We start from the raw sequence: 20948 nt of genomic DNA, 5'->3' as shown, positions 1-20948 counted from the left end.
GAATCTCATAATAACAAGCCCCAATTATAATCCACCCCATTTACATTTATGCACATGGCATATGCTTCCATCCAAATCAACCAGTGGTGTAAAGTAAATGAATAAATGTAATTAGTTACTGTACTTGAGTATCTTTTTGGCTACTTTGTAGTTGTACTGAGTATCAAACACATTAGCAACTTTTACTCTCTTCTTGACTGCATTTTTGAACAAGTATATACTTTTTACTCCAATACATTTGTAATTCACCCATATGACCCAGTTTGCTTTTGTTCTAAACCTCCCCAGAATCGGACAGTCTGAATCAAAGTATTAAATTCCAGTGCTAATGTTTTTAAAACATTCTAGTGACACCATTACTTACACAGTGGCTATAATTTCAAAATCCAGTACAGATAAACAGAGCCATTCACAAAAATATCTTCATATAGCTGAACACACGGGGAAAATGTAGTGTAATTCCAGTAAGCATGCAGTGCATTTTCCTTAAGTTTCAAAAGCAACCGTTTTAATAAAATCCATTAAACAGTAAATATACACACAATCTGACAAATGTGAACAAAATAGACACATAGTTTCAATGAATTCTATACATTTGAGAGTCATAATGAGACTCATGTAGTGTGTAACTCAACATTTAGCACAATCTGCCTCAGCAGAATTACAGAAATCTGAAGGCCCCGGTATACTTCATTTTCCGTGATCGCTGTCGCATGCGCTTTTGTCTATTTCTTAAGCGGTCAAGTCAGTCGCACATGCGCTGTTGTACGCGTCCGTGGTCCTACTGATGATGAAAATGACATCACAGGGACAGTGCGCGGACAGTCGCGGAATGCGGACGGCCATATACTTTGGGCTTGAGCAGATTTCCACAGGATGCTAGTAATTCCCAAAATTTTAAACATCCCCCGCAAGTTATTAATATTTTGCCTAATCTAATCATGTTTTCAGCTACCAATATAACTATTCTCTTAGCACTGACAAACACATTTTATAATATTTAAATTTCCATTCAGTATAATTATGCAAATAGTGCAGAAAATGCAGGAAAAAGGTGCGCTCATTTGTTTAGGCCAACTAATTATCTATAAATACTGAGCTTATTTGCATTTACCTGCAAACATGGACGGATTTCAATGACTGAATCGTTGTTGCATCTGCCAAACTGATGAACTGCAGTGTAATAATCATCTACCAGACATTTTGCAAAATGCAATGCTCAACGTTTCAAATACGTTGTGGATGGTCTTAAGGAAGACAAATTAGTTGTATGTAGATTCAACATGTTAATACTGTTGAGATTATTGTGATATTTGAAGAACAAATCTAGCATTGGACACACCATTATGATGGAAACGTGAAGATGTCGATGTACAATGTAATAAAGGAGGTATGTGAATGGAATCCCTCACTGGTTGCTAGGAGACTGTGATGACAATGCAAACCCTGTTGCTGAGTGACAGAGAGATGGAGGCTCTGTCTGCAGAACGGCTCAAGTGCTTCAGGTAAACAAACTGGAGGACGAAAAAAAGAGAGAAAGAGAGAGAGAGAGCAAAATGTTAGCAAGATGAGACACCCTCTACCTGTCTATTACCATCAAACTGACTGTTTGATTAAGAAAAGATTTCTTCCAGTGCACTACACACCAAAAAAGGTCTGAGAATGCATTAAACTAAACAGATTTTAAGTCTGAATTAATACAAAAGGTGGTTTTTAGCCATAATTATACAGCCAAATTATCTGTAACATATCTGCATTAGTCAGTATCATCATTGTTAATGCCCGTTCACACCAAGAACGATAACTTTAATGACAACTATGTTCACACTTGTAGTTCGGTTCTCTTGATCCGAACAAAAACAAATATTTTCATTTAGTCCTGGTTCGCTTAGTGTCCACACTGTCATTTTTAACACCAAACCTAAAGATACAGGGAAAAAAAAAAGGCTTTTATGACGTATATTTTGCAACAGAACTTGTCGAACATCCAAAACAATACTGAGTGCTAGCTAAACACGCTCGCTGTATGTGCGTACAGTACATATGATGATGGTATATGATGGAGCCGACACCCCCCGTGAAGAGCTTATAAAATGTGTAAAGGAGTCAAAACAGCGGCAGGAATCCCTCCGTCACACACACACACACACACACACACGAAGATCTGCTGTGAGGAGACGCGGTTCGGAAGCCTGAACTGAACCGTGATGGGCAACATCTAGACTATGATGAAAAAAACCAGGGTTCAGATGGCAGCGTTCACACTTAATCAAATGAACGGCACTTACAGAGCATTCGCACCAAGGTTCGTTTTAATCGAACCAAACCTGCCAAGTGCGAACACACCCTATATATTAGCGTCCCCGCCAGCGGACGACATCATTCTGTTTATTCTAAGAGCGAGCTGCAGTTTTGTCATCTGCCGCTTTAAATGCTTGAGCTCATTAAAGCAGAATGGATTCTGATTAGCGCTAAATGTTTTTATCGTTCATCAGCTGAAAAAAAAAATAATAATAATAAATAAAAAATTTTTAATCGCTGTGAAAGTGATTCCAGCAATATCATTTGCCTTTGGTTTTATCGTTATAGTGGTGTGGACTCTGCTATTCTTTCAAATTTAGAATATATACTGTATATTTAGAACTATATCTTTATTATTATAGTTATCATCCTTGGTGTGAACAGGCCTTTAGTCTTTTCTTTTTCAATGTTTCCCAGCCTTACATTAGGGTGTGTGGTGGCTCTAATCAAAATGCAGAGCTCAAGACAGTGTGCTTCTTATATCATCAATGTTTCTTACCAGCTCTCCCTGACCGCCTCAATGTCACTCAGTAGATTCTGTGCCAGACAGATCCCAAATATCTAGAAGCAGAGGACAGGTTAATGTCTCAGGCAACAAGACAACACAGAGATGACACATTACATAGCACAACAATTTATTAGGTGGCTTCCTGGACATTATTAAATCTGATCTAGGCTTAATGCCTTCTAAAAGTATTCAAACACCCTGAAGAGCACACAGCTGTCAATAAATCAATAAAATAAGCACACTTGGCAGGTTGTTTAGGTTGTAAATTTGAAGGACAGCAGCTGAAATTAAAAAGCACTCACGAGAAGCTGGAGATAAATTAAAACAATGCATGAAATATAAAAATGGTGATCAATGTTGAAGGGTTTTGATGTATCTGAAGGCCCCAATTATTTAATTGTCAGAGATTGTAAGTAATATCAAACCAGCTACATTTTTGTTCAAAAGTAGTTTGGGTAGAATTAGTCAAATAAAATAAATACATTTAAAAAGTCTCACCAAGGCTGCATTTATTTGATTAGATCAAAAAATACAATAAAACAGTAATATTGTGACATATTATTAATTATTTTATGATTTAAAGGTACAATATGCAATAATTTTTTGCCGCTAGAGGGCGCTACATTCCAAACAACAACAACGGCGTAGCTTGATGACGTGGAATGATGGGAACTGTCGTTTTAAACTCCACCGTGGATGTAAATCAGTCAGACGGGAATCGAAAAATCATGTTCATGGATGAGGCTAAGTTCTATTTTTATAAATGTTGCGTTTAATGACATGCTTTTTTTGGCGAGGGGGGCGTGGTTCAGCGCGGTCTGTGATGGGAGAGAGAAGAGACGAGCAAGTAGGTCAAGTGCAAATGACGAACACCTGTGTCTTATTGCAGTATTATTGGCGTGGAGAGACCGCTTATAAGCCGCGCTGGAACGAGAGAGAGACTGGAGAGAAAATTGGACGCAGAGGAAGAAAACCGGTGGATCCGAGCTCTCATTTTTGAACTGTTTTGTGCCGTCGCGGTTGCCACGGTGAATGCGCGTTGTGCGCGGCTTTTGTTTGTTTTGCTTTATTTTAATAAAGTACGAGTCCCAGTCTTCTTCCTTCCTGACTCTTAAACCTCATCACACTTTTATTTCATTAAAATGAATTAACCGCAAGAAAAGTAAGGTTTAATACTAAATTTGTTGAATTCATTGTTGTGATAACGCTGCGCAGTTTTACGTGTTCTAAACAATTGTTGTAAAAGTACATTCGAACATACCCACATCATTTGCCAAAATACTGATTAATCTTTATGTATAACACATGCTATGTTTATTTACATGGCCATAAACACCAGACGTGATAAACAATGTCAATAAACTAATCACAAATCTAAAGCAATAATACTTTCCTTACATAAACATAACTATTACCGAATGCTACATTTGGAAAATATTAAATTAAGCATGCTTTGTCGACAGAACCAGCAGCAATCGGTAAAGAATAATTGTGTACCATAACGACTGCAAGAAACAAGCTAAAGTTTGTAGCTTGATAAACGCTACAACTACAACTTTCGCATTTGTCCAGGACTCCACGCAGTACGAGCGGAAACCGAGGGTAGCGCGGATATGACGCAATTGACTGGCGACTCCCAGCTCACCCCTGATCTAACGCCCCGTTTCCTTGGTTAAAATTGCAATTTTCTCACGATTTAAAAATAGTTGGAAACATTTGGGATATTGTAAGTAATCAACTTAACAAAATATATAACACTGGCCTTAAGATTTTGGGATATTTTAATGCAAAATTCTTACATATTGTACCTTTAAAATAACTGGTTTCTTTTTGAATATATTTTGAATAATTTTATAAGTAAATGAAAATAATAAATCACTTATAAATTAGAATGTAGGGTAAATGTAAAATGAGAGAACTGTATGTAGGTCTTCATATTCTTGCAGAGCACTGTATCATGTTTCAAGGTGCCTGAATTTTCCATTATCAGTTATCCATTATCCCTTCATTTCTGTTAACAGAGGCACATGCACAACATGTGTGTGTATTTCACTGATTGTCATTGTTTATTCACCTGCAGAAGTGCAATTCCTATGAAGATTCCGGCAACTACGGTTAGATTCTCCTGTAGCCATTTTTCAAACTGCGGCACACATCCTTTCGTGTGTATAAACACCTTCTGTTCGTTGTCCTTTACACACAAAAAACACACATTTACAGAGTATCTACACCAATAGCTTGAGGCTGTTTGCACTGGACGCGACAAAATGACCGCTGCAAATCTATTTGTTCTTTGTGTCAGAAGTAGCACGAGCACTTGGCGTATGCCAGGAATTTGTCATGTGTGTCGCATCCAGTGTAGACAGCATCAGTGATTATAATGGGTTCTAGTTTCTTTTGTCGCGTCGCGCCGCTCAGGTCTGGTTCTGACACAGTGTTAGCCAAAGATAAATTAAATACATGCAAAATATAAAACAATTATACTTATTAAAACACATTAAGCTGTCAAACAGCTTCAGAAAACTTGCAATATAGTTCATATGGATTACATTTATGTTAGTTTTATTAGGATTTTGAGTAATTTTGAAGCTTAACAGTCCCAGTATACTTCAATTATATGGAAATGCATATTCTTTAAATCCATATTCTTTAAATTGGTTGACTGAATTTTTGGGTGAATATTATTTTGCAGAAGAGAAGAGTACTTACACCTTTCGCTCGAATGTCATATCCACACTGAGTGTTGATCACATCCTCCTTTGGGAAGAAAAACAGGAAGAAAGCTTAGATTAAGTCCTCTGAAAAACATCAACTTAACATTCCACATTAAATCCTAGGGTCTGAGCATTATAAAATAGAGAACTGTTGTTTTGTATGTGGGTGTGTAGGTTTATGTTCCCACGCCTTCCGGAAGGAGACTATGACACATTCTAGGTGATAAGATGACTGAAAGATGTGTGTTTACTTACAGCAGGGTCCTTGGTGCAGCAGGAAAAGGGAACCCCACATTTCTCTCTGCTCAGATTAGTGTCAGTACAATTAAAGTAAATATTCAGATTCCAGTCATCAGGCCCAAAAGCTCCACAACACTCCCACTGCAGAAACATTCATGCAATGAATATTGATGTGTGAACCAACCAATAGATGAAAGCCATTACAGATTAGAACAGATTGCAGCTACTAAGATTAACATTAACTGCTTTAGAAGAATTTTCATTGTTAGCTCATGTTAACAGATGGAGCCTTATTGCAAAGTGGTAACATACACATACGCACACACACACACACACACACACACACACACACACACACACACACACACACACACACACACACACACTGTATGTATACACTTTTCATGGTTTGGTTTTCTGTGTCCTTACATAATCTTGCGTGAAATCAATGAGATTCTGTAGGTCAATGTCGTCTCTGTATGCTCGAATATTGTTGTTGATGAAGAACTTGAGCTGGTCTTTAATCCAGTCCTTAAAGACAAACGCCAAGACTCCCGCTGTCAACTCCAGGAAAAATATGATTCCCAGAAAAACGGAAAACTGCAAAAAAGGACAGCAGAGTTTGGGTTACGCAACTCATGATGGATAATATCTGCCCTAAGGGTCTCCAATGAATAAAGAACGTGTTACTTTCCCACAACAGATTAAACTAAATTAATGTTCTCTGTTTTATGATTCCTAACCCTGCCAACAACCCTTGACACATTTCCTTTTTTTTGTTGAGATGACGTAGTTCTTATTTTCCCTCTCAAAACATTCACATATTTTCACAACGCTCATCTCCAACTGCACACACAATCTTTTATACAAGAACAGTGAGCGGTGATTTGTCACTGTGACCGCAATGAATGCTTCCAGAGTGACATCACAGTTCATCTGGTGTTTCCAGATGTTTTAAGAACCCTAAAGAGGAAATGGGCCTCTTGTAATACTTTTGCAATACCATTCTTGACATTCCCACAAAGCTCTCACAGCATCCTCTCTCACATGAAAGGAATAACACAGATCATCAGAACCTGTGGGAGAGGAAGTTCACACACTTTCAAGCCCAGTCTATCCCACCCCTCCACGTAGTTACTCATGTCATATCCAGCCATTCAAAAACACATTTACACAACTGCACTCTCTATTCACATTTGTCTGCACAGTAGGTATATTCTATGCAATTGTGTTGATAGAAAAAAAGAAAAAAAATTTATTTGTTGTTCAGATATTCCTCTTTAAATTAAAAAAGTAACAGCTGTATGCAAAGTGACCCGCATTTGGTTTTTGGCCACTGAAAATGTGTACAATTGACCAATTTACTCATGGAGTTGCAATAAAATCTCCAAATATCTGGGATTGAACCATATAGCGCCTTTAAAATGAAAATACCAAAACAAACGTTTCTTAAAACCCAAAATCTAAAAGGGTATTAAGATATACTTAATACTTCTTGAGTTACAAGCATGCAAACTTTGGGCAAAAAAAAGAAAAGAAGTGGATTACATCATTACATTTAATTTTTTTGGCTTTCATAATCACTATTTATGTTTGTCTTTCGTCAGAAAAAATATTAACAATACATGTTTTTTTTTTTTTTTGACATGGAATGACCCTGCAGCATGAGTATAATAAACAGAAAGATATTGTGTGTTGGTGTGGAGGACACTAATATAGTCATCATAGCTATAGTAATCTGACAGGCAGTCATGACGTCAATGTAATAATTGCAATCATCCTACATTCTTCCAAATCTCTGTAACAACTTTCACCACAATACATTGCAAAATGGGGCACAGAAGCTGCATTTGGAGTAGAACATTTGCACGGCAGACAGATAAAGATTACAAAATATATGCCGAGTGTCATAACAAGGAAATTAATTTATGCCAGCATGAAAGCCTAAAACCTAACCGTACCTAAAACTTTAACGTTATTCTTTTGCTGCCTTGTAGACCAACCTAGAGGTTAGCATCACTCTGGTTTACTCAACAAAAAGCCAATGGGATTTTTCCATTGGCTTCTTGATTATTGCCATAAAATAAAAAAAGCTATGTGACCAACAAAAGTTTATGACTCTTGCATATTTTGTTCATCATGATAATCTTCACAAATTAACACAATTTGAATACATTTTTAAGCCAAAATACAAAAAAAGCGAACACAGGCTATAAACAAACTACACCGGCACGGTCACATGACTTCAGTGGCAGATGGTAGGTGCACTAAATACAATTTGCTTAGATGTTCTACTTGAACTCATTGGTAAAAACAAAATATGACATACAAACTTAAGAAGAAAGGAGTTTTCCCTCAGAGCACCGATGCATCCTGCGAAGCCGAGCACGAACATCACCCCTCCGACCACAAGAAACAGCCACACTGGGTCAAACCCACCCAGATCTGTGATGGAGGATATGTTGGAGAGGACCCCCTGATGGAAAGACAAACAGGAACAAAACTGAGAACACTAACTTTATTTCACTTTAATTAGACCAAGATCTCACTTGATTTTTTTAGATTGATATATGAAGTGCTTGTGAAAAGATGGGCTTCACTCACCTTCTCACTCCAGGCCCACAGAGCCACGGACAGGAATGCCACTCCCAGCAGCTAAAGGGTGTGTGTGTGTGTGTGTGTGTCAGACAGAGAGAGAGAGATCAGATCAGCACTATAAATTACTTTTGAAACTAAATTTGGTTTGTGGTTACATTCACATTCATTCCTATGGAAGCTCATTTCTGCCAAATAAGAAAAGAAAATCTTGCTTTTGTAAATCATAATTATTAGAAATTATGACATGCTGAATCTAATTTGACATGTCGAAATTCTGACTTAAAAAGGCACAATTATGACATAAAGAGAACTTAATCTCATACATTTTTTTAATCTCATAATTACGATTTACAGTAGTTATAATTATTCATCAGTATGCCATCAGTTGACATAAAAAGTTGTCACACTAAGTCTAATTTATGACGAGTAGAAATTCTGACTTAAAAAGGCACAATTATGACATAAAGAGAACTTAATCTCATACATTTTTTTAATCTCATAATTACGATTTACAGTAGTTATAATTATTCATCAGTATGCCATCAGTTGACATAAAAAGTTGTCACACTAAGTCTAATTTATGACGAGTAGAAATTCTGACTTAAAAAGTCATAATTATGACATAGAAAGTGAATTATGACAGTTATAACTAACTTTTAATCTCGTAATTTTGATTTATTCTATCTCATAATTACAATTTCAGTAGTCATAATTATTACTTAGTATGTCATACTTTTGACATTTTATCTCAGATTTATGACTTAATGTTGTAATTATGACATACGTCAAAATTATTTGCATAAGTTATTGCATAAATTGAAATTCTGTGAGTCATAATTTAGATTTTTTTAAATCGCATAAATTCACATATAAAGTTTTATGAATGTACATAAAGGTGTACAGTTTAAGATGTTATTTACAGATGAAACAATTACGACCAATGTATAAATTATGACATACAATTATGACTTATTTTTTTCTTATGTGGTGGAAATAGGCTTCCATAGATTGACCTCTGATACGGACAAAGCACAAACCACCTGTCACATGGGTTGTGTGCTCAAAACCTACTGAGCTGCCTGCGTAGACAGCATGTTTGGAAAAGTTGACAGCATTTATGTGTCGATCATAACACAAGCATATTGTGACCTTTAGAGCCGCATTTTTTTTAAGCATCATAGGTGCATTTGGAATGCTTTAACAGCATTTCTGAATTACTTTTTAGCAGCAAAACGTAGTGTTTGTAACGTTTGAACATTATTTATATTACAATAAGTGCAGTCGGAACGTTTTAGAAGCATTTCTGGAGTTATAAGCGCGTTTGGAAGGTCGAAGATAAATTCCTTTCGTAACGTTCGAATGTACTTTAATGTGTCATAGCATTTGAAGGATAAGCTAACGAACATTTAACACAGGTTTGGGGCTTCATAAGTAAACCTAGAACGTTCGATTCTGGCTCTCATTGGCGCGTTTGACAATGCTGTCTATGTAGACAGCTCACTAGGATTTGAGGCAAAGCCAATGTGTCAAACAGCCAGAGGTTGGTCTAATGCAAACCCCGGACGAAAAAAAAAAAAAAAACAGCACGCACACAATGTCAAAAATGGATAACTCACCCAAAATATTATATTAAATCCAAATATGAAGTATTTGATGCAACAGCCCACTTCGTGCACGTTAAAGTGTTGTCCTGACATACTTGCGTTTGATAAAACAGAGAAATTCCTCCCGGTTTTATTAATGACGGAGAGAGAAAAAATCGCCCACCGACTGGAAACCTGGCTCCGTCCTTTCACTCCATGTTTATGACATTTCTACAGACTGGTAGGCAATGCCACACGGGGCTTTGCCTGTTTCGCCGGAACAGTTAATTTGCCTCGAAAAATCTAAATAATTATTGATGATGATAATAATGATAACAGCGAATAACGGGACGAGCGCTCGTCTACAAATAAAGACTGTAGAGTCACTTCCGGTTAAATGAATTATGTCATAACACGATTCTTCAAAATAAAGGTTCCATAATTAGCGCTAAATTAAGCGTATGTGGTTGACAATGATGATGACTTGTAAAATAACGAATTTTATAATAATGATAATAGCTGCATGTGTATTATGATGTAAACAATTATTATGAAAAAGGAAAAAATAAATACAATATGCATATATAAATGCTTTATGTTATTTATAGTGAAATACTGTAACATTATACATGATTTCTTTTTATTTATGCTTTTAAATTGTGTGATTAGAAATTTCAAAGTCTAATTCTCGGTTGCAGCAGTATCACTTCTGAATAAAAAAAATTGAAACTCAAAATCACATGGCTTGTTGTTGGTTGAACAAAATATATGTGTGTAATTGTGCATAGAAAGAATAATCTTCAGAGGTGCATGTAGTTGTATTATCACGTTCTGAACTGTCCTTGTAACATGCGAGTATTCAATTAATCACAATTTAATTGTCACTGCCACTGTAGAGATGCAGTTGTCATTACCACACCCATTTGACAAAGGCAAGGCTACAATTTCAAAATAAAAGTCACCAAATCTTGAGACCCAAATATGAAATAAACTGATACGACATAAACTAAAGCTACACATCAAAACTTAGTTGATGTGCCAATAGTACAGGAAAAGCATTGATTCTGTTTTACATTATGTTTTTGGTGTACAAGGTGACTACGCAACAGAATACTTTTGTACATTTTTGAAGAAGCAAAGTGCTGCCATAAGATGTGCTTTTTGATAATTAGTCACATTTTGTGGGTCACAAATACTGAATAAAAACACTGCAGTGCTCCGCATCTATTTTGATTGGGTCAATTCATGTGAATGGAATGTATATTGAATAAGTGGATTACAGATTCACTTTGACTTAAAGAGGTGTGTTTGATAAGCTTTGCTTTCTACAATATTTCATGCCATAAAACCTTTAGTTTGCAGAGACACTAAATGCAGGTTAGCTTGGGGGTCTATTGGTTATTATGGAAGCTTATTTAGTGACAGTGTCTCAGCCAATTAATTGGAATATCAGACAGCTGAGTGTGCTGTCTAGACAGGCTGTATCTGTGTGTCCTTGTGTAAGAGTGAATCAGGCTGTAATATCCCCAAGGGCGGTGGAAATCCAAGGCCTTGCGACCACCTCACTGTTCTGCATTAAGGTCATCCATGCACAATCACCTCATGAGTCAGCAAATCACTGCAGTTATCATTATAGATCTCACCCTAAAATTCCCAGACACAGTGATTATACCAAAGATCACGTCCTTCATTAAATAAAACTCACTTGCAGTCAATACTCATGATCTTCATATAGTCAATTGAGTTCACAATGTTGATATTTCTCTAAACTAGACCATAAAAAATATATTTTCATGATTTATCATCACAACTTTTTTTCATTTGTCAAATCAATAATTAATGTGGTTCAGATAACATATTATTTTGAATTTCTGTTCATTAAACCAATCTTCTTCATTGTATTACATTTTTAATTCAATGAACACACAATTTTAAGGCAACCAGGTAACTTACTTTTTTTAAGTTAAACCAAAAGTACATTTTCTTCGGTGTACAAACTATCAACACTTTATAAGGGCCCTGCATGAACAAGTTGAACTGCAAATTGAAATTTTAATGATCTATTATGATGATCTCCTACAGTATGTATCCAAAAAGAAAAAAACATTACAGTGCACATTTTGTGTTTTCAAATATTTTGTTACTAACTTGCTCAACTTCAAAATTCTGATATTAAGCAAATAGGTGAGAAATATGTATAATGTGAATTTAATCTTATCCTCAGCAAATAATGAAATATCTACTTTTGAAATGATAATATGAAAATGAACTGCCCTGAGAGACATTCAAATTGCAAAAATGTGATGATGAGTAAACTTGATTTTAAACAACATTGTCTTTTTGCAACATTTAGAGTAATATATAATTATATATTATTTCTAGTGTAAGTTACTCAAAAAATTTAATTAGCTACTAATTACATCTTAAACACTAATTAGATTCTCTCTCTAAACAGTATTGAATTGCTTATTACCAATTACTTTCTAAAGCCCATTTAATAAATAATATAAAATTGCATAAATTATTGTTGAAATGACCAAAGTATTTAAAGGCAGAAGGTACACTATTGTTTTATAATTGTTTGGTATTTAATGCAATTACGATCAGCAGTAACTGTAATTAAATTCCAGAAAAAATAAGAGTAATCTCTTTAGTTTTTCAAAGGGAAAAGTCATTAATTCATTACTTAGTAATACATAACACCCAACACTGATTATTTCCATTAGAACTTTTGCTGTAATGATGATAATGCTGCTTGTTTGCAAACTTTTTAGGAGTGTCAATTAACCATGATTCATTTTGATGATTCCACAAGTTTTAAGAACCGTATGTTCTTTAATAAAAACAGTTCACAGGACAAATTGAAATTAAATGTCAGTTTGACATGTTGTACATCGTTTTCTGAGGCCCCCTAGTGGACCTCGTCCCCTTTGTTGAAGAACCAATGATGTGAATTCATTGTTTGTTTGTTTTTCACCTTAAAAATATACCACAGTATACGTAACATTAAAATAAAATTAATAATATATAAAAATAGTAACTAATTATATTAGATTATTTCATGTAGGCTACATACATTAGTGTAAAGTCTGTTAGTTACACTTTGTTTAATGTAATGGATATCGTATCTTCAATATGCTAACATCAGTAAAAATCCATAGTTGCCCAGTTTCCCAACAAATAGTTAAATAAATAAAAAATCTGTAGCCTGTTTATCTGGAAGTTTCTGCACTGAGATGAACTTGTTCATAGCCTTGTCTTTGCTGGGTAAATGTAGTGGACGATAAATCTGAGTAGCTATTATGTGTGAGAAACGTGATGTTTTATATATAGCATATTTGCAATACTTTGAGTATTGTAGGCTCTAGGCTTCGCAAATATTGTAAAAGCAGACAATCAGATAGAGAGCGAGACTGTTAGGTTACATTCTGGTTGTAAGATGATCCCTCCTCCTCCAGAGCTGACGGTGTAAGCGAGAGCTCGCTCGAGACAGGAAGGACTGCTGAGCACTGAATGCTAACAAGGGGGAGAGAGAGTAACGTTACATGTCCACGGCGAGCGGAAAGGTGGGGGGTTCAACAGCGAGATATGGAGAAATACAATTAACCTGCAATGTGCCAACGCCAAATTCACGCCGATCATAACCATCCTCACCACCGAACATCATCCTCATCATCACCACCACCAACAGCGCGACCGTCCTCGTCTTTTTTCTCCTAAGTGAAATGTATCGGGACTGCACGGGATCTTTTTTCTGACAATGGAGATTGAGAATATCGTGGCCAACACCGTGCTGCTGAAGGCGAGGGAAGGTAAGATACAGGCAATGGCGCAATCAATTATCGATAAACGAATCCCGTATTAACTTTATCATGGACGGGACTGAATCCAGCGTCTTATTGGATCTGACTACATTCGCCACATCTGTATAGCCTACATTCTTGAATAAGTGCTCTCTGTTAAATAGCATCTCATTTAGTATGCTAGTACGCACTTCCAATGCTCAGTCTCCTCTGTCAGACCCCTAATGGAGGTTACTATGTAATTTTCCCTGGATTTATAACGCAGAGACCGCAGTGTACACCCATCCCCGTCTCTTCACCTGAGAGGGAGGTTGAACTGCAGCTGTAGGCCGCAAGGTTGCCCCTCTATCTGCGCACAAAGGAGTACACTGTGATATGAGTGAGGTCGGCTTGCTCCTAGCTGGACCTGGTCTTATCTGTGATAAATTGGGTATTATTGGAAGACTCGATTCTGATTGGTCAAGCGCATAATTGAGCGGTCAAATGTGTCTTTTCTTCTTCTTCTTTTTTTTTTTTTTTTGTATAATAACTGGCAAACAGAGTGGCTGCTTACGAAATCGCATACTCTCTTGAGTAGGTACTTATTTTAAATAAGTAATTACTTCGCAACCGCTAAAAAAGTATGTTCTATATGTGTGTAGTCGGAATATAATCTGGGCGTACTATATTTGCCAAATTGTCATCATCATGTGACATACCATCAGCATTTACAAATTCTCAAATTTATAAAGTGTCCATCATATGCAATCTCGCCAGAAATAGTAGGTCTTTTGGGTACTTTTTTCCTACTCTTTTATGAATAATGTGAATTCACACATATTTATTTTGTCGCATAGCCTACTGTTTTTCGCCTACTACATAGGGAAGTATGCGATTTCGGATGCAGCCGATATTTCACCATTGCCAATGGCAACTTACCGGGGCTATGTTTATGTCTCGGGTATAACTCTGCGTACTCGCTCTTCGTGTCAATGCAAGTTTGTGAATCAAAACCTTTATTACAAACGCTTACAGTAATGACCTCGGATGACAGTATTAATTTTAAAGTTGGCATGGAATTAATATATTTTTTTAAATGCATGTTATAGATGTTATTGTGAACAATTCATATCTGAGTGACACTGCTTCTCAAACAAGAAAAAATGTAGGACGGGACTTGATTTTGTCTGTCAGGAATTGATTGGATGGTTGTGGTTTGCTATTGATGTGATGTCATGTGAATGACAGGTTGTCCCGCCCTCACGCCAGTAAACACGTCATCAGAGAAGAGATGTTGCTGCAAGAGGGAGGGGAAGTTATTTTGATTAAAGATTATGAGGGAACGTGAACTAAAACATATAATGTGCACGAATAAATCATTTATAATAAATACTACATTATTACATAAAAAACAAGAATTGCAAACTTTGATTTCATGGTGACTTTAAAGGGGCGGTTGAATATGATTTTACTTTTCTAACTTTAGTTAGTGTGTAATGTTGCTGTTTGAGCATAAACAACATCTGCAAAGTTACGACACTCAAAGTTCAAAGCAAAGGGAGATATTTTCTTTTAAAGAAATCGCTTTTTAAGGACTACAACAAACGGCTGGTAGGGACTACACGACATCACTAACCCTAAAATTTACATAAACCCCGCCCCGGAACACGTTTTATAGATTATCAAGACAGAATATGCTAATCAAAGACTAGATGATAACTACACATAAGCTACATAAATTCACCAACTAACCATTCAGAATTGTTGTCTACATGTTGTCACTTCTTCTTGAGTCTCTCCATCTTTCTGACTTCGGTTTGAACATAAAAGGCTTAAAGTTTTTTGAAATTTTCAGTACGTCTGTGTGAGGTAAAAGGACTCAAACTGTTGTTGCTCCGCCCACTCTTCTGGGAGCAGCAGCTCATTTGCATTTAAAGGGACAGTGTTTTTGCGTTTTTTTGCTCACCCTCAAAAAGTGACAAATTTAACATGCTATATAAAAATATCTGTGGGGTATTTTGAGCTAAAACTTCACATACACACTCTGGGGACATCAAAGACTTATTGTGAAAAGGGCATTATACCACCCCTTTAAACACCTACAAGCTCATGTTCATCTGCTTCTGCTTTTGAGTGCAATACCCACATTTCAAAATCCAATCAACAACTGATACATAGAACTAATTCCCCGTCCAATTTTTTTTTCCCCAATAATCCGTAACACTCAAATGCACGTCACAGTATGGAAGTAAAGATATCTCATTACCTCCAATTCATCGCAACATGGTGTGCCTAAAACTTTTGGGTAGAAAAAAAGTTCAGGTGCGCTCAAGAAACCAAAATCATCAGTTGGAAGATACCAAAATTTGGGTAGAAATTAAAATAGAAAGCACTGAGTACATGTTAGCTAACTATGCCTTTAAATAGTGATAATATATTTTAATAGTGTTGCAGCCTTTGTCCTGCTGTTGTTTTCGGTATTTTAATGGACTATATCTCTTAAACCACATTTAATTAATTAATTAATTTAATTAAACATATTGTGGCTTCCGTATTGCGACTTGCATCCGAATGTAACATTATTGAAAAAGAAAAAAATGTGGGGACTTGGTTCTATGCATTGCTTGTTAATTGGATGTTGAGTAAAAAAATTGGAACGACGCACCGTCGACGTAATAGATTACGTCGATTACAAAAATCCGTTGATTTGAGGGGAATGTGTCGATGTGTCACACTGTTCACATTAATCCCTAATCCCCTGTAATGTTTCACATAAAACAAATCCATCGATTACAAAAATCTGTCAATTTGAAGGGAATGTGTCGATGTGTCACACTGTTCACATTAATCCCTAATCCCCTGTAATGTTTCACACAAAACAAAACTCTTGACCAGATGCTAATGGCTAGTATGGCAGCTCCGCTTAATACGATTGCGTTCATACAGCCTTTTGACAAGCGCATTCTATAACCAAACTGACACCTGCACATTTTCAGGACTCGCAACCACATTCTCGACAAACCTGCGCTGAATGAACAGAACCGCACTGGACAACTAGTTGTCTGCCACGACATATAATGTGAGAGCCACACTGAACTGTATAATCATGACGGCTTTAGTCTACTTAAAATATATATATATATATTTAAATATCTGATGGTGATCTGGCGGCTTGATTGGATTCGTTTATTTAATAACTCTCTGTCAATTGTGATAAAACTTCCTGGTGTTATGGACATAGCCATTTTTGATACTGTCGATGCATGGCGTTGTGACTGTCTTCTGCTCTTTGTTCATACAGAATAGATATGAACGAAACATTTCAAGACTCACACCTTGCTGTCAATCCTAAACAGTGACTATGAGTGCAGCCATCATGGACATTTGTATTACTGATAGATGCCTTTTAATTCTTGTCATTTAGTTATTTTTTAAATTGTATTTTATGAGAAAATGTTTGAATACAACATTGAAAGATTAATGGCAGAAGCTATGTTTATTATTTATTGGTAAATTAACCTAAAGGATTAATCGACTGATCAGAAAATAATGAGATATAATAATAATAATAATCGATAGATTAGTCGACTAATCGTAAAAAATAGGCTAATCATCAAATATAATTGTAGTTACAGCCCTACATGAAACATGGATGAATCATTCACTGTAAGATCTATAATGTGCATTTGGAATGTTCGATAATCTACTCAATATTTCTGTTATTTATTTTGACAAGCTATGAAATACTCCACAGGGAATTAGGGGGCCTCAGCAAACTTCTGGGGGCTGCAAGACAAAAAAAACAAAACTTACTTATTCACTTAAAATGCTAAAAAGACTTTATGCTAAATGCTAAAATCAACATAAACTGACATCATATGTATCGTTTTAATTTGTCCTAAGAATAGCTGTTGTTGTTATTTCTGCTGAACGTATACAGTTCTGAACAGAAAGTTCTGAAAGTTCTGGAATCACAATGTTAATCGCAGTTCATTATTTTAATTAACCGACACTCATAGTTTCTGTTAATAAAAGGATGGAAAACAAACAGTATTGTCATCAATACCGCAGAAGTACCTAAGGGACTATCTTAGCCTACATGAGAATGGGGGCTTTATATGGTCTGGACAATGGTGGTCTCGGAGTTAAAAAGCTTGAGAACCATAGTTTCTTTATAAGGCCTTTTTTGTTCATAGTTGCGTCAGTAGCTTCCTCTTTTCTTTGAGTGTGTTAGTTGATTAGATGTTCTTCACTACTTGTTTTGTAGAGCAAGTAACAGGTCGTGCACTGTTTTTTTTTAGATAGGGCTCAGTATTTTTTTGTCCAAGATAAAGCTATTCTTTAGGTAACTGCCTTTCTGAGGTCATCTAAGCTTATTACATTAATAAAGCTTACAAATGGAGTGGTTTCATGAATTGATTTAGGTATTTAGCATTTGCTGGGATTGTTTCAATTTAGATGATTGGTTATAATTTATAGATTTTATACGTTTTGGGTTTATAATTCATACGAATGTACAAAGGAAAGGGTAGGTCATGTATCTGGACATTTTTACTCTTAAGATTTTCCACTGTTTTTAAACAACTCGTTGCTGTAATCTCATAATTAATGTCAGCTCATAAATGCTGAATTTTTATTAAAAGCACAATGCTGTTTAAAATAGTTTTAGATGGAGTACTGTAGGACATGCCAACTTTCCGAATGTATTTCATGTCAACTTCCCAAATACATTTTGAGGAATGCTGAAACAGCATAAACATTGTGTTTCTTTTAAGGTGTGTGTTTGTGTCGAATAATGAGGAAAAAGTATTTGTCGGACTTAAATTTGTCTGTAGGCAAATTGATTCAGAGTGAAAGAGTGTTTTTCTTGTTTTCAGCCGGTCATCTTGCTCTTCTTCCTGTTTATCTTGTTGTGCCTTTATGTAAATACAGAAAATATGCTTGTCCAGCTTTACATTAGCTGTTCCAAAAACTACTTACAGTCTTACATAGACAGACATTTGACTTGTGGCATGAAGTCTTGACCAGGATGTTTATTGTTGTCTCTTTCTTTGTCTCACTTCAGCAGTTGCTCATATCTGTCCTTGTAGATTTTAGAGTAGATTGAACAGATGTGTATCATCTGTGAGGGTTTGACCGGTCAAACGGCTCAGTGGTTGTGTGTGTGTGTGCGTGTGTGTATGTTATTGCATTAGTATTGAGTGAGTGATATGTTGTCAATGTATAATCAAATGCAAGAATGCACATGTGGACTATGTGCATCTGTGCTGTGTGAATTAACATGTTAGATCTTAATTATGTGTAGGAGAGACTGTTGTTTATATTAAATAATATATAGATGATTTTAATAATCACAATGCATAACGACTACATATTTTTTGTTGCAGTTAGTGGTTTAACAGATCACAAAACTCACGGTTAGGATCATATTGCGTTTTGAGTCACGGATCGGATCATTTTTCACATTTTAGGGGTGGGGTGGTAACTTTGCTATCCATTTATTACTTAAAGCACACTTTAAGTACTCTGATACCACATCAAAAACTTCTAGCCTAACTAATAAAGTTCAGACATTATTAAAGGCAAGTGAACAGTCAGTAAAAAATAAGAACAAAACAAATAGGCTACACAAATCAGAAGCATAGATAAATACAATATAACAAAGTTAAATAAAGTATTCATTTCAGGTACAGAAATGTAATAATTAATTGTAAAATAACACCATGTTCACTGTATAAATTTAACATAGATTCGTCTTTGTTAAAGCTGTGTTTTGTAGTTTGATGACAACAGCAGGTATTTATAGGCTGTGTAATCTAGCAAGACAAAACACGTGCAAATTATAAAACTGAAAGTTTATAGTGGTTAAACTTGAAAGTGAATTCACATGCGTGTCGAACCGTGGGGCCTCGTCTATACGGATCACGGATCAGCAATGATCCGTTTAACCCCTAGTTACATAATAATTCATTTAGTTAATTATGTAAAAAAAAAATATATATTTTGAAAAATGTTAGATATTTTTTTTTTTTACTCCTCTCAATAACTATTGGTTTTATTGAAGAACATACGGTTCTTGAAACTTCTAAAATAACAAAATTAATTGTGGTTACTTAACTTTAAGGGATAGTTCACACAAAAATGAAAGTTCTGTCATCATTTACTCACCCTCAAGTTGTTCCTGTATGAATTTATTTCTTCTGCTGAACACAAAAGAAGATATTTTGAAGAATGTCGGTAACCAAACAGTTTCTGGTCCCCATTTTTTTCAAGGGGGACCAGCAACTCTTTGGTTACTAACATTCTTCAAAATATCTTCTTTTGTGTTCAACAGAACAAAGAAACTCAGACAGGTTTAGAACAACTTAAGGGCAAGTCAGGGTACGTTTACACGACAACAATGTACTAAAAAAGGACGTTTTTCCTTTCCTTTTTTTCACGTTCAGACGACAACATTGTCAAAACGATCCCTGTTCACAAGAATTGGCGAAAACCACTAAAAACGCTGTATTATGCTGCCAGGCCAGTAGTTGGCGATGTCACTTTGTAAAGGAACACTATGCGCCTATAGACTTGACCGAACACATAATACGCATATGCATTATGTCACCGTTTTCACATATTTAAGTTTTTGTAGTTTACACGGAGAGATAACAGTAGTTTTCAAAAACTTGCACTTTGAAGCCCTATTTCAAAAACTTATGTATAGCGTATATTCAGAAGATCATTCAAACCAGTTATTCGTTCTGATTTCAGAGTACAATAACATCCAATCGCTAAAAAAACATCGGTGCAATGTTTACATCGGCGCAATGGCGGTTTCCGATAGAATGGGTGAAGGTTTGTGTGTTACTGTCTTTCCGCGTGGCAAAGTAATTTAATTCCATTTAAGCTTTTATCTGACTCCATTTTATCACAACCTCGAATTTAGGTTAAATTTCCCAATTGGTTATTGGTCAATTATATAATAGTTTAGCAATACATTTGATTATTCTATTTAACTCTTTACTTTATATTTTACTCGTTCATTAGGAATCTATGTCGCTAAGAGAGTCTCGTGCTGGCCGTATTTATATCACAAACTCGCCATTCTGATCAATAACCAGAGGTTATGGCTAAAGCAGTTACACGATGCCACCGCACATGCTTGCTATTGTTAAAAAGAACCCATGTAGCCCCCTACAGTCGCCCATATAACAACTTAGTTAATTACCAGAGGTTA

The 20948-nt window shown here is 35.8% G+C and overlaps 2 protein-coding genes across 3 annotated transcripts in view; one reads left to right on the top strand and one right to left on the bottom strand.

The window, feature by feature from the left end:
* Positions 1–216: 216 nt before the first annotated feature.
* Positions 217–10336, bottom strand: tspan5b (tetraspanin 5b). The gene is made up of 9 exons (XM_082163463.1): positions 9978–10336; positions 8368–8418; positions 8093–8239; positions 6193–6363; positions 5779–5904; positions 5519–5566; positions 4884–5000; positions 2801–2862; positions 217–1514 (listed from the first exon to the last, which is right to left on the bottom strand). The coding sequence occupies exons 1-9, from the start codon at positions 10056–10058 to the stop codon at positions 1502–1504; spliced, it is 816 nt and encodes a 271-aa protein (XP_082019589.1). The 5' UTR covers positions 10059–10336; the 3' UTR covers positions 217–1501.
* Positions 10337–13426: 3090 nt separating this feature from the next.
* grk4 (G protein-coupled receptor kinase 4) overlaps positions 13427–20948 on the top strand; it is a 38794-nt gene continuing 31272 nt past the window's right edge. For both annotated transcript variants that reach the window (XM_082163431.1, XM_082163430.1), the window contains exon 1: positions 13427–13756. In XM_082163431.1, coding sequence (XP_082019557.1) covers positions 13705–13756 — 52 coding nt within the window. In that variant the 5' untranslated portion in view covers positions 13427–13704. The remainder of the gene's footprint in view (positions 13757–20948) is intronic.

The sequence above is a fragment of the Leuciscus leuciscus genome (assembly GCF_965113295.1).
Source record: "Leuciscus leuciscus genome assembly, chromosome: 3".
NCBI lineage: Eukaryota > Metazoa > Chordata > Actinopteri > Cypriniformes > Leuciscidae > Leuciscus > Leuciscus leuciscus.
This window is presented reverse-complemented; position numbering and strand designations above follow the sequence as displayed.

Excerpts from the sequence above, each read along its gene's own strand:
- tspan5b (XM_082163463.1), bottom strand. The coding sequence starts at position 10,058 with ATGTCAGGACAACACTTTAACGTGCACGAAGTGGGCTGTTGCATCAAA. Across the intron at positions 6,364-8,092 it reads ACTCCTTTCTTCTTAAGTTT|TTTTCCGTTTTTCTGGGAAT; the intron begins GTATGTCATATT and ends CCTTTTTTGCAG. Across the intron at positions 5,567-5,778 it reads GCTGCACCAAGGACCCTGCT|GAGGATGTGATCAACACTCA; the intron begins GTAAGTAAACAC and ends TTCTTCCCAAAG.